Genomic DNA, 14,281 nt, shown 5'->3' with positions numbered 1-14,281 from the left:
CCTCGTGCGCGGGGATGGGCGCGGCGCGGCCGAGCTCTGGGACCCGGTGCGGCGTGGGACCGCGGTCCTTCCCGCAGCCGGCGGTGGGCTGAGCTCCGCGGGGCCGGGCCTTATGGGAGCGGCGCGCCGCGTTGTTGCGCTCTTCTCTTTCTGTGCTTTTGCATTTTCTTGTGAGGGCTCTCGGGTGCGACTTACCGCGTCGATTGGTGGTTCGAAGTGATATCGTAGCCCGATCCGGAGCAGTGAGCTGCGGGTGCTCGGCTGTGCCGGTGCTCTCAGGCGGTGGGAGTTGGACGCAGCCCCCGGTGACTTAGCAAAGTGCGAATGGCGTGAATGCGGGCTCTGCTTCTTAGCTTTATGTTTCCTCGGTGGAAATGACAGGTAAATGTTTTACCTGGGAAGACCTGGAAGCGCATACCCCTAATGAGTATTGAGCTACCTGTGTGTTTCAGATAGATGTCGTGAGCTTTAAAATCCATAAAAACTTCCACCTGTGGATGCATGCGAGAGTTTGCAAATGCAGAAAAAGCAAAAGAGTTTCACTGGGAGTTGGATGGTCACTGAGTGGGGCAGTGCGTGGTTGGGGCACGGCACACATGGAGCAGCCACACTGCAGGAGAGAGTGGCTCAGGAGGTTGGGTGGGAACAGAAGCATCTCTGCCCTCTGGACTCAGCTTCCAGCCCTCTGCAGGCGCTGTGCCGCTCTACTCAGCTGTGTAAATCCTTTCTCTGTGGGGTGGCTTGAAAGACATTCAGAACTTGGTTTCTATCTGCTGTTAAGTAAGCTTCATGCCTGGGTATAATTTACAAGAATAAAACATCTTGTTATGAAAACTTCTTTTCCAACCTTGGTGATTCTGTGAAGATCTAATGTTTTTCTGTGTGTGTTTCTTTGGCAAGCCAGATTTGTCTCTTTATGGTTGTAGAGCTGTGGAGAAATAATTGAGTTTTGCTCTCCCTCAGGCGAAAACAAGTCTATCTGTAAATTTGGACTGTAGAATTTTCATTGCTTGTAGCATTAGGCATACAAAGAGTCTGATTTGGGTATTAAATACCTTGATGTCTGTAGAGCTGGGGAGTTAGGAACGTGTTATGGAGCTCTGGCTCCTGATGGGAGCTGGTTCCTTCAGGAGGGAGGAGCGTGGCTCAGATTCTGCAAGATAAAACTGTGATTTAACCCATGTTTGTGTAATTGAGCAGGCTCACGGTGCGTGACATTACATGTTCTTAAATCCCTGCAAAATGGAATTCTCAGGACATATCCCGCTGTAGCGTACAGAGTTTCTTTTAGTGTACATCTGCAGGTGAGCCCATTTGACACAGTTGCAACTCGCAGAAATAAGCACAGGGTGTGTAAATGGCTGAGGAGGCAGACAGTTATTTTGTAGTGACTTGTTCAGTGTTCTTCACACACCTGGAACATCTGCAAAGGTTGCGGCACACAGGCAGTGTGGCGGTGCTCTGCTGGGGTGAGGAGCTGCATTCCAAGCTCTGCCAGCCGGGCTTCAGGAGGCCGATGCAGCACACCATGCTTTGGTGAAACGCCGGTGTTCTGTTTGCAGCAGGGAGAGCAAACAGCATCTGCAGAGACGTCTCTAAGAAGTTATATGTTTTAATTGCCCCCCGAGAACATTACGGTTAAGTAAAATGTGGATAATGAATGTCAGTGTACTGAGAACAAGCTGAACTTCCGTCCAGTTTGATGCCAGTTTGAGTTCACAGCTGGTCACAAGGCTTCGGCAGAGCTCACGGCTTTGGGACGCACCTGTGGGGGTCAGAAATGCATCAAAGTGCCCTTGAGTGGGGCTGTGGGCAGCTGGCTGCTGTGGGGCTGAGCTGCGTGCATGCAGTTGTTGGAGTGCAGTGCTGGGGTTTGGTGCTTCTCATGGGGCGTTTGCCTGAAGCGCTCCCCTTTTGTTGCTCTGCTTCCTTCTTAGGGAAAAAAGTAAAGCCTTAAAAATATAGTTATTAAAGTGTAAGTTCTTTAAAAAAACCCTTCCTTTATTAGAAAGAGTTGGTGTTACTTTGGCTGCATCCCAGATCCGGTGCTGGTTTTGCCAACAGTAAATCCACCTGAATGAAATTCTTTGGGAACTGTGTGATGGAAGAGTGCGTGTGCACATAACACTGTCTTCAAGTTTCTGTGTACAAAGCCAACGTGGTCAAGGTTTTCTGTCTGAGCAGTGGGAATGAGCCCCATCTGAGCAGCCTGGTAACGGAATCTCATGGTTTAGTTTCTGCATTCTCAGGTAGGCACGCAGACCTCGCAGTCACGCTTCCTGTTGTTTCCTTCTTCCACCCTCTAACACCTGCATCGGGTGGGCGCCTGTGGCTTTCCAGTCATAAAATGGTTAAGGACATCTCCCTGTAAAATGAACTGCCCCTGGCCCGGGTGAAACTGGAGTTTGTGGGAGGAGTGATGTCAACACAGAGTTGGGTCTGAATAATTCAGTCGGTACGGTCACGGTAAAATTGCATAAGCCAGTTGGATCTGTTTTTAATTTTCAGTTACTGATGGGAGGAAAGAAATGGTGCTCAAGGATTGCAGTATCTGTAAACTCCTTGCCCGTGTTCTAATTAGAGCTTAGGTTGTATCCTGTTTAGTGCTATAACGTGGTCTGGTTTTGCCTGTGCACCGGATGTAAGCTGTCATGTTCCCATCAAACTGCTCACAGTGCATCTCTGTGCTTGCCCCATCGCACGGCCGTGCTGGCAGGGCTGACACGGCCCTCCTTCCTTTGGGATGGCAGCGAGGTGCTGAAGGCACCAAGCCCATCTTTTCTGCATGGTAACGTCCCTCTGGAAGGGCTGGGCCCTGGGGTGGCTCCTTGTCTGTAGTGCTGCATCGCCGGTACTACACTTTTTTTACAGGTAACTATTGGTTTTATGGTATCTCAGCTGTGTTTTCTACCTCCTGGTTTTTCATGAGGGTTCTAATTATTATTGGGATTTGCTCTTGACCATCAGATTCAGCTGATAGTGGCCAGCAGATTGAGAAGTTCAGAGACAGCAGAGGAAAAAAAAGCCGTAAGCTGGTAGCAGTGGCACAGGGTGTCATTTCCTATACAAACAGTGCAAAACTGCCTGCAGGGTGTTGGGGTCTTCCTATCTCATGTGTGCTCCTTGGGGCATCACAGGTTTGGCTCCTGCTTTACTCAGTGGCCCCAGATGTGTGGGCCTTTCTGTTCTCTACACTTCTCTACTGTTTTTCTAATCACTTGCAGAGTATTTTTCATAACAATATTTACCTGTTAATTCTTTTGTTTTCCAGTTCATTTTGGAAGTGGATAACTGCTCAGATTGCAAGAATAACAAGAGGTTAGTGCATAAACATTTCTGGTTTTTTGATTATTTGATTTCCATTTGTGTGTAGATGCATCAAAGTTGGGCAGAGCTGAACGTGTCAGACAGTAATTCACCATCCCACCTGTCTGAGGTACTCCTTTGTTCTCCATCTCTCATTTTCTTTCTTTCCTACTTGCTAACCTCACAGGAAGTTATACTAGTCTGTTGGTGGCAGTTGTTGCACTCAAGTGGTCAGGAAAGCTTCAGAGCTGCTGGGGAGTTGCAGTGTGAGCATGTAGCTGGAGCAGAGGAGGGAAGAGGGAAGGATGAACGGAGTGAGCCTTTGCCCTGTGACAGTACTGTGTTGTTAGTGCTGCTGAAGTCATCCTGTTGCAACTTGTCCTCAGATGTGAGTGAGCTTAGGAGATTGAAGTCTTTATAAACTTGGGCATTTCAGGTTAGGAATAAAGCAGTCCTGCTTTGCTGGCTGGGAGCTGTGTGCTGTCTGCTCCCCAGTTTTCAGTAGGGCAGCTCAGATTCCTGAAAGAATCCTAAGTAACATGGGGTGCTTAGAAAAAATGTAAGAAAGAATGCCTTACATTTTCTTCTTTTAAGTACCTTTTGCAGTTTTACAGTTTTTGCAAAAACTAGCAGGTTTTGCAGCTGCTTTGAATTCAGAGTCCTTGTGCAAACAGAAAAGTCAGTGATTGTAACAGAAATTACTGTTCCCTGGACTCTTGTCTAGGTTCAGCTATTGTGTTCTGGTGTTGTACCATTGCATTTCCAATTGGAAGCAAACCTTGCTTTGCCTTATTTGTTTTGCAATAGGAGATATTAACCTTGAGTTTTGTTTCTCTTCTTTCTTTTGTCCCTTCAAGTGCTGAGAGCTCAATTTGGAAGAGCCATGGAAGAGTCTTCCCAGCCTGCTAAACCCCTGGAGATGAACCCTCACTCTCGCTTTATTATTGGTTCTGTGTCAGAGGATAACTCAGAAGATGAGACAAGCTCCTTGGTGAAACTTGACCTGCTAGAGGAGAAAGAGAGGTCTCTGTCCCCTGTTTCTGTCTGCTCGGATTCGCTTTCAGACTTGGGTCTTCCTAGCACTCAAGATGGCCTGGCAAACCATATGAGGTATGGATAAATATCTCAGCTGCAGTCTCTCTGTCAGTTCCCAAGAAAGTCTGAAGTTGCTCCTTGCAGGCTGCATACTAATTAATCTCACCTTTGTATCTCGATTCTGGGTTTGGCCTCAAAAGTTTTTGCTGTGATTTTTGGATGGTTTTTGTTTTGGATAGAGAAAGTTCTGATTAAAGAAATGATTGGTAACCTGTGAAGTGGCAGTAAACCAAAGCTTAATGTAGTAGCTACTGCTTGCAGCTCAGGGAGATGTTGGCCTCACAGCTGGGAGGACTGTTTTATTTGTCCCTTTTGTTGATGGTTCCACTGTCACTTTATGGAGACAGCCTCTGAAAACATGCACAGAGTCCGGGCTGGGGCCAGAGGGCGACAGTGGTCCGTAGCTGAGAGTTGTTCTGGTCAGGCTCCTGGGTATGGTCAGCCAGCTGGTGATAGAAAACCTTACACAAATGTGAAGGGGATTGCCTTTGCCCTGGCTGTCAGTTGTAACAATTAGGCAGCTAAAAAAAGGTAAATTTGAAGTGGGAAAAGCTCTAGTCTTGTAACTGTATACATTTGAGGAACAGAAGAAGCTGTATGAAGACATAACCTCTAGTGTGAAACAGGCAACGGGAGAGCAAGAAAATCAGGCAGTGTCTGTGTGCAACTTCGAGGACACTGCCTGGCACGAGAGAGCTATAATGCAATAGATGTGCAACCTTGAGCACCTCTGTTGTAACGTGCTTACTTTGGCATTCTGTTTTGAGGGTACTTGACTTTCAGTTAAATTGGAGGGAAATGCCAATTCAAATAAACAAAAAAAAAAAAGTTACAGCATTAGGCTGTTTTTCTAAGATAAGGTTAGGTGAATTGAAATGGTTTTCCAGGATGGTAGTCTCTTTCATCAAAAGATTTCCAAATAATGTTTGCAGATGGAGAAACTGAGACACAGACAAGGTAAACCACTTGCTTGCAGTCACGGTGTGACAGTGAATCAATGGAACACTGGCATTCTTGCTTACAGCTTTCTTTTGATAATCACAAAGGTGCAACTCTTTCTGGAGCGTCAAAGACAAATTGAGTGAGGAGCTCTGTGCAGTATTGCTCAAACAAGCTGCAGATCCGAGGGAGAATGTCTTTGTGAGGAGTTGCCAAAAATCTTTCCATTTTCTGGTTAGCCCCGCTGTACCACACAGGAAGGTTTGGTTAGCTAACCACAGAAACAGCCTGTAGTTGAGGTGAGTGACTGCTGCAGAGAAGTCCTTCTCAGGGAGCAATTATCTCTAAATTAGAGAACTGAGTCAGATACAGGAGGGTTGTGAGAGCACCTGAGTGATCCGTTACCTCTTCACAGAGCGTGGCAGGCAGTGCACCCATTGCTCTGATGGCTGGAGAAAAGAGATTACTTCTTGCGGCGCAGGAGGCCTGGAAGAGCAGGGTTGGTTGTCAGCTATGAGGTTGTTCTTCCCTCTCATGCTCCAGATCACTGAAGTTTGGACATTTTGTTGCTTTGTGGAGGTTATCTGTGTCTATCCTGTCCTGTAACACTGAGTGCTGGTGCCTGTGCCTTCTGTGCAGCGGCTGTCCCAGCACTTATCTTGATCTCCCAAGCAAATTTTCACTCCTGGAAGGAGCGCCCTGTGGAAATGACCCTGCTAACTAGAAATGTTTCTTCCTTGGTCATTAGCTACATGAGCTGTTGTTTTGTAGCAAAGACATGCATTCAAATAAAAAGCAGCGTCGCGTTGTCACTTCATGCAGGGCGGGTGGTGCTTCACTGCGCGGTTTGGCGTTTGCTCCGTACCTGAAACCTCGCAGGCCTTTTGTCTGAGCTGGGAAGGGCTGCTGGGGTCGGGTTGTGGTGCCTGACCGATAGGGCCTGGCCCAGCTGTGGGCAGGCTGGGTGCCAGCTCATGTTTCTTCATCTGAGCATGCGGAGCGTGTGTGGCTGTGCTCCATCCATCGCCTGATTGATCTGGGTAAGTGTTTATGCTGTTGCTAAAGCCGGTCTTGCTGGGACAGGCTGTACAATACAGGCTTCACACCACTAGATATCCGTGCAGGCCTTTGATTGAGCTAGCTGACTGCTAGAGATGGGATTGAGAAAGCCATGATCTGATAATGAACTTCAAATCAGTGTCTGTTACACCAGTGTTTAACAAAAGTGTGTGCTGGAAGAGTAGCTGTGCACATGAATGTTCTGTTTCTTTCCTTTCTTGTAGCTGTATTTTATTTAAAGAGTATCAGTGATAAAGCTTGTGTAAATGTCTTCCTTGCTCAGTTAATTACGACAAGGGGCATCCTTCAAGAAAGTGGCTGCATACAGCTAATGCCAACAAAATTTGCTCTTTGTTGCATTTTGCACCTGTAGGTGATAAAGCAGGATGTACTGTTTTCCCTTTTTGTTTCTGGGTGTAGTTGTGTTGTGTTTGAGTTCGGTGCTCCAGCTGAGGGCAGCAGTGCCATGGACGTGGTGCTTTGTGCTGTGCAGGGCTGCTAGCTGTGTTGCTGAGGAGGCAGTGGGAGATAAAGTAACTTCTCTGTGAATGCCACGTGTTGAGTCAGTTTGTTTTGTTTAATAAATTGTTCTTGGCTGATGCTATATTTAATTCCTAGTTTTAAAGATAGCATCCAGTATCAAATTCTTGTTTAAAATAGAATAAATCTTGCGTGCCTTCTGGTATTTGTCTATCAGGGCACTGGTTTCATAAGCAATGAAAGGGGTGTAGGAAATCACCTGGCAATCTACTTGCAACAACTGAAAGCCACATTTTGAGAGGTATCCCAGCTCGTAGCTCTGGTAGTGCACCCACAGAGATGCTGGCCTTTGTGCCGAGCGTTAATTGTACTTCTTGGTGAACAGTCTCAATAAGATGTTTGCTAAAGCGTTTTCCTTTGCACGTGATCAGTTGGAAGCCCTGCCAAAACAAAGGACTTACCTCCATCCCTTTGTTGGCTTAAGTGTCGCTGTGTGATGCTGAATCCCCAGGGTAGAGAATGCTGTGGATCTCTTGGCACCTGTTGTAACTCTGTCTTTAAGACCAGATGTCCGGTGGGACTGTGCCTGCAGTCAGAGGTGGGCCCTGTTGTGCTGCCTGTATGAGGCAAAAGCTGTCAGTGACAAACAGCACAAAACTCTCCCACCCACCCCTTAGTTCTGGTTGGTACAAAACATGCATTCTGTCTTTCCTGCAGAGCAGATCTGTCCAAAACTTTGTGAAAGGACTTCAGATCTGCTCTCAGCTGCATAACTTGTCTTTTACTGCATTTATCTCGGTGGTGAGGCTTCATCTGGACAGCGTTAAGCTGTTATTGCAGGAACACGTAGAATTTCATGCTTCTTGGGGATGTGAAAGTGAGGATATTTGGGGGTTTTGGGAACTGGAGTATGGATTTTAATTGAAATGTGGTGCTAGGAATTGGGTACCAGAGTTTCAGCAGGAAGGGTGTGATGGAGAAATGGATTCTGAAAGAGAAGTTTGAAGGAGAGGAAAGGGGCTTGTGGCCACAGTACTCAGCAATTCCTCTGTATTTTTTATAGAGGAGTCCTAGCAGTGTTCTAGTTTGGATTCTGTAGTTTCGGAACCGAATTTCCTGCTTTAGGCTGCATACCTGCCTTGATTGCTGTTTAAAATTGCATCAGTCTGAATGTGAAGTTACCTCACCATTGTAATCTGTGCTGTAACCTCACCATTGTAATCTGTGCTGTATCCTTTGTTGCTTTCTGAAATTCCTGGGCCCAGCCTCGTATCAGCGCTGCCATGAGACTCTTGGTTTTGGTTAATGTATCCAGGCACTGACTTCTGGCAATTTCTGCCTTCAAGCTAACAGTTCTGTCTCTTTAAGGCTGCAGGAAAGACTGTCTTTGAATAAGTCTGGATTGCTGCCTCCCAGCGTCCATTCCTCTGGCCATAGCCGCCCTTTGCTCTGGCTGCAGAGCTCTGCATTGCTTGCCGGCTTACGTGTGTGCTCATTCCTTCCCAATGCCTCTCTGAGGACCAGGCTGCAGGGGCAGGCCTGGCACTAGGGCAGGTTCTGTGGATGCTTCACAAAGTCCTGCCACCCGGACCGGATGCACGCACGCATCTGCATGGCCACATTACAAAATCCCTAAGTGATAAGAGCTGCCCTGCTTCCACACCTTGTAAGGCCAAACATGGGGAAAAAAGAAGAATAATCTTTTCTCAGGGCGTGTGTGTGTGTGTGTGTGTGTGTGTGTGTGTGTGTGTGTATGGCTGTGCTACAGCCTCCTTACGGCTGCCTTGCACACACGCCAGCTCGTGCATCGCTGCCTCTGGAGCAGAGTGCAGCGTCACCGGCAGCGCTGGGCATGCTGCAGTGCTGGGATCAGTGCAGGCTGCTGGCTGCGATGTGCGTCAGGTACGTGTGCAACCAGCGCGGGTTTGCTCAGAACAGCCGAGAAGCACCCAGGCTTCCCTTTTGTCTGCCTGTGGCTGAGGCTCCAGGGAGGGGGGAGCTTTGCACGCGCCGTTTGCCAGCGGGGCTCTGAATAGCGCTGTGCAGGGAACGGCTTTGTGCGAGTGATGGTGAGTGTTGTGTCACCGTGACGCGTCCTCGTGTGCCGCGCTTCTGGTGGGATGCTGCGGCCGATCGTCTCCATTGATGCTGAAGCAGAAGCACAATGAGTGCTTTTAACCCAGCTGAAGCTGTTCTCTAGCATGAGGCTGGTGGAGCTGTGGGATTTGTTTCCTTGCAGCTACAGTGGTTGGAAGCTGTTGGGGTTGGGAGCTGTGAGTAGGCTTTTTTGGAGCGTGGGCAAATATTTGGGAAAGAGATTTCACCAAAACTGAAAAATAAATTCCAATTACATTGAATAAATCTTAAAGACAGGATCAAAAACTGAGGAAATTCAATATCATGCAAGAACTTTATTTAGAAAGAGGTGGAATGTACCATTTTCTGTATGCAATATGTGTCCAGTGAAGTCTCTGAATACATGGTGGGCTTTAGGAGAGAAAGCAGTGCAGATTTTATCAAGCTGAGTCTGATATTTCTTAAGTCTCTGCCCTTGTGATGGCCTTCTGGGATCTGGTGGGTTGGTGGGAGCCTCCAGCAGGGCTGTGGGAGCAGGAGCTTGCACAGCTCAGGGAAGTGGGTATCCAGATGGGGTTGTGCATACAGGAGGAGTGGGGTCTGTGCTGAACTGAGGGGCTGTTGGGATGGACTTGGTGCTGGAAGGTACCTCGAGACAGGGGGCTTCTTCTTACGTGCTTCTGTCTTACAATGAATTAAATGAGGAATTTCTGCCACTCTTGGGTGGTCTGAACGTTTCTTCAAAGAGGGAGTAAGCTGGCACTTGAGAGAGGCTTTCAGTAACTAGGCAGGTGTGTAATGCACTCAAACACAACCTCTGCTTTCTATCTGGGAATTAATAAAGTATCACACTGGAAGAGATCCCAGGAGTCATCTGGGCTGTGTGTTTGCCCCAAGGTCTGGTCATCTGGATGCTGAGCTGGTCCTGATCAGGGACTGCATGAACCCGGTGCGAAACCTTGTTCCCAGCAGCAATCTGTGCAGTCCTTCTGCCACTGCTGGCATTTGCAGTGCTGTTTGAAAGCTTTGCTAACATGTTATAATTTAAGTTCATTACTTCTCGTTCTCAGGAACCTTGTCCTCTTTTCCTGCATTTAAAGACTGTCACTGGCCATCCTCACCAGGCCCATCCAATGCTGGCAGTCCCTTCACTTCCTGGGCTCTGTTCGTCAGACCCGCAGTCATTTTCATCTGCTCTTCTCTGGATGCTTTACATCTTTCTTTAGGGACTGTGCCCCAGGCTGTTCCCCATGCAGAGTGCAGGGCCATCTTATCGTGTCTTCCATCTGACACCTCTTGGCTTACTCCAGCACAACCAGTGTTATACAATGGCACGATGCTGATGCAAGTCCCCTCTGACCTGCAGGGCTGGGACTTCTCTTCTGCAGCCATCCACGTGGGAGAGGGTTGCGTGGCTTTTGTGCTGCACGTCGTTTGTCAGGAGCTGAAATCCTTGACCTGCCTGGCTTTGGGGTTTTTGTTTGGTTGTTCTCTTTTCCCTCACTGTCACCTGTCTGCTGCCTGGCTTGAATTTATTTCCCTGTGACGTTTTTCACCACCACCACCACAGCATGTCGCTGTGCTGCTTTGCCCTCCTGCTGACAATGCCTGCAGGAATTGGATCTGCAGGAATTGTCTGCCTGTGCTTTATCAGACACGCGGCGCTTGCTGTCGGTCGTTGCTCACACTGCTTGGCTATTCTTAGGTCCCTTTTTCCCGAAGTGACCTCGCCTTGCTGCTCAGGGCTCAGCATTGCCTGTCTTCATAACGTCTCTATTTTCTCCGGGTATTTGCTTTTTTTTTTTTTAAATTATTATTATTATTATTATTATTATTGAGTGATTCTTTCCTGGATAATTGCATAGCTTTTGCTCAGACTCTTGGAAAGTGTGTGCCTCAAATAAGGGCTGTGCTGCCTGGGTATGGATGGCCCTACGCTCAGGCAGGCCCCAATGTCATGAAATTTCAAAGTGTAGCCCAGTTGCTGTGTCGAGTTCCAGTCCAAACCTGCAGTTTGTTCCTGCATGTGCTTGGTGCTGAGCAAACTTGCATCCTCTCTGCAGGGCTGTTACAGGCCCTGCAGGACCTCAGCACCTTTGTTTTGGGGGCGTTTATTCCTGTAGTGTTTGGAGCGAGCTCGTCTCTCTTTAATGGGTGGAGAAACTGAGCTGCTGAAATCCTGGCTGACCTGTCCCAGCTTCAGGCTGGCGTCTGTGTGCTCTGCTGCCCGGATCGCCGCTGGGCTTTGCTTGCCTGCATGGAGGTGCTTTCCTTGTCACCTCCCCACCCTCTGTGCACACCTGATACAAAATCCTGCTTGCTGAATGAATTCTCTAGCTGATGGGCACTGCAGCCGGCCTGTGACAGCTGCCTCCTGGCAGCAGGAGCTGTGCTGGCTGCTGGGGGCTCGGGGCAGGCAGGGAGCCAGCTGTGCAGCCGCTTCCCTGCGGGATCCTCGTCTCGTGGGGCTCCGGCACACAGCACAGAGCTGTGCAAAGCTCCTTACGTAACTGGGGGTTCCTCTGTCTCTGATCAGCTGCTTTCCCCCTGCGCTGCAGGGAGGCTGCTTCACCCGCTGTGTGTGCTGCGTCACAGGAAGAAAGAGTGACAGAGGGCTGGTAGAAGGCAGGGGACAAAGGTTAAAAGACTGAAGCAATCCGGGAAGTGCCGCTGCCTCAAGGAGAACCATACGAGCACGGGAGGCTCTTCGCTGCTCTGCGCTGCTGGGTTTTGAGCTGCAGTATTGGAAAAACCAAAATAGCAGCACTTGCAATCTGTTAATTCCTTCACAGACAGCATGGAGGAGCCTGCAGATCAGAGTCAGGAAATGATCTATCACATGCTGCAGAGGTAAGAGTTTCAGCTATGATTGTCTCCTCAGAGCAACACCCGTCTTGGGCTGAGACAGCTGGGCACTCTGTGCTAGAAATTCAAACTGATATTTTCCCCTGTCTGTTTTATCCCCCTGAAGCCATCCTGAATTACCGTGAGGCATTTGTGTGTGCAGTCTGTAAGAAAGGCGCTGGACTGCATTTTAGGTGCAGAATCTGTTTATAAAGTGTGACGTTCTGTACAACCATTAACCTCTACAAACTGAAGGACTGATGAGCTTTTTGGAAGCTCCTACCTGAGAAAGCACTGCACGTGTGACCTGGAGAACAGCAGAGATGGCTGTTACCCATTTGCCTTTTGTTCTGTCTTGTTTAGGGCTCAGTGTTCTTCCTTCATGGCTGCCCAGCTTCTCCCGCACTTTACGTTGCTAAAAGAAGAAAATCTTTCCTGCTTTGGCTGTGATGGGCAGCCTGTGATTGCTACTGAATAAAACTTGATGTTCTTGGTATACTTCCCATCACAGAGTAAAATGAACTATACTTGTTTATAAACAAGTGTTTGCAATTGATTCGGAATGATGGAAAATCTGGTTATCTTGTCATTTTCACTGCAGCAGAATCTTCATTTGTGTGGTAATTTGCACTTGGTGAGTTGGTGCATCATCCGCATTCATCCGTGTTCACAGCTTCTGACCCCAAAATTTTGGTCTCTCTTTGGTTGAGACCGCATGCAACGAGCCTTCAGTGAGCAAACCTGTCTCATTGATTTCTTGGGCTGTACTCCTTCCTTGCCAAGCTGTAGATTCTGATCTTCTTTAAAGACAAATTTAGGAGAAGTTGTATCTTGCCTACACTTCTGCTTTCTTTCTTGCCTGTTGGCCCCCATCCTCAAGTTTGCAGGCTGTGATTTTTGCAGTGCAGTCCATGAGCTCTTGCTGACAGCAGCCCCATTAGGTACAGTGACACTGCCTCTCGGGATTGCAGCTTGCTGGAAGAAGGGAAAGTGTTCCTGGGAAGTACCTGTGTACGCTCAGTGTGATCTCCTGCCCTTCTCTGGATATCAGCTGTTGCCTCTGAGACAGGTTGCTGAACTGGATATACTTTGATCTGACCTGGTACAGACACTTGTAGTTCCCAGCACGTCACTGGGAGACAGGCTTGTTTACCTTCTTTCTTTCACTCTGTTGCTCTCCCCTCTGTTACCCTTCATTTCTCCATCTTTGGCTTCAGGGGTTGCTCCAATGTTTCTGTTGCTGTGCTTAGAACAGGTTTTCACTTCCCAGTTAAGCTCCAGATTTGCTTTCTCTACAAGCCTGTAGCTTGGAGCTCTCTACCGCCTTGACTGTAGGCCATGGGAATATCCCATGTGTGAGATAAAGATTGATGAGCTGAAATTCAGCTCCAAAGTAATTGTGAAGTGCCATTGTTGTGCTTTTTTTATTCTGAACGTCCTGACAGAGTCAGGGCTGAGCAGCAGTGGGCTGGGACTTGTGCAGCCAGGCCTGTTGCTGCTGTTGTTTGCCCTTCATGCCCTCCCCAGCAGGTCAGTCGCTTTCTGCCCATCTCTTCCCATCTCCCCATGGAGTTTCTCATCCTCAGCTGATGAAGGCAGAGGATCCTGAGCCAATTCCAACTGAACACGCGGCCCCCAGGAGCTGGCCTTGCTGCTGGGCACATCCTTGGGAAATGGTTGGAGTAACCAGGCACAGGGATGGCGGAGCCTCTCGTTTACACCTGAAGTGTAGTTGCTGTGGTTCTCTAATAAGATTTCCTCATGGAATCTGACTTAGTACACTGTTATACCAAAGCTAGGAAACTTTATCATTAGTCAGCTCTCCTGGAAGACTGAGGAGCAGCATGGAGTGTGGTTTAACAGTTGTTCTGTGACGGGCAGTGATGTGCAGTGAGTGCATTTTCATCTGCTCATGTATTGGCATGACTCGAATTTCCCCAGATGGGCTGAAACGTGCTGAGATACAACTGCAGTTAATTGCAAAACGAGATCATGCTTGTAAGAGCTGCAAACTGGAAGTGGGGAATGTTCTGCCTGTCATGGGGAATGTGGTCAAGGGGACAGGTAGAAATTACCATCGTACTCTGCTCTATTTGTGTTCATCTGCACTGCAGTGTTGCTTTTTTTCTGACCCCCTCAAATTCCCTCAGGCCCAGCATGTCTGGTTTGCACCTCGTAAAGCAAGGCCGGGACAGGAAGAAAGTTGACGTGCAGCGGGATTTCACTGTGGCTTCTCCTGCAGAATTTGTTACTCGTTTCGGAGGGAACAGAGTTATTGAAAAGGTAAATTGCTGGCCTTCCGGGCTTTGGCATATTGCATTCTTGTTCCCTTCTCTAGAGCTATGACTTCTCTTTATTCAGTACTGCATATTGAAAATACTGAGATTCCTGAACTTACAACTTGTATTTCTGCCTGTAGTCATTCTGTTTTAACTTTAAATGTGATAAATTGTTTTAGTTTAATGTGACAGAAGAAAAATCT

At 48.1% G+C, this 14,281-nt stretch overlaps 1 protein-coding gene across 3 annotated transcripts in view; it reads left to right on the top strand.

Moving 5' to 3' along the window:
- Positions 1-3,275: 3,275 nt before the first annotated feature.
- Positions 3,276-14,281, top strand: part of ACACA (acetyl-CoA carboxylase alpha) — a gene marked incomplete at both ends in the record, with an annotated part of 96,929 nt that continues 85,923 nt past the window's right edge. The window contains 3 exons of one of the 3 annotated variants that reach the window (XM_079545010.1): positions 3,276-3,318; positions 4,164-4,416; positions 13,950-14,082. In XM_079545010.1, the coding sequence (XP_079401136.1) occupies positions 4,190-4,416; positions 13,950-14,082 (360 nt within the window). Of the gene's footprint in view, positions 3,319-4,163; positions 4,417-13,949; positions 14,083-14,281 lie in introns of those variants that run through there. The other 2 variants (XM_079545009.1, XM_079545011.1) reach the window with 2 other exon arrangements.

Source organism: Tetrao urogallus (genome assembly GCF_951394365.1).
Source record: "Tetrao urogallus genome assembly, chromosome: 20".
NCBI classification, from domain to species: domain Eukaryota; kingdom Metazoa; phylum Chordata; class Aves; order Galliformes; family Phasianidae; genus Tetrao; species Tetrao urogallus.
Note: the sequence above shows the minus strand (reverse complement) of the source record. Positions and strands in the feature narration are given on the sequence as shown.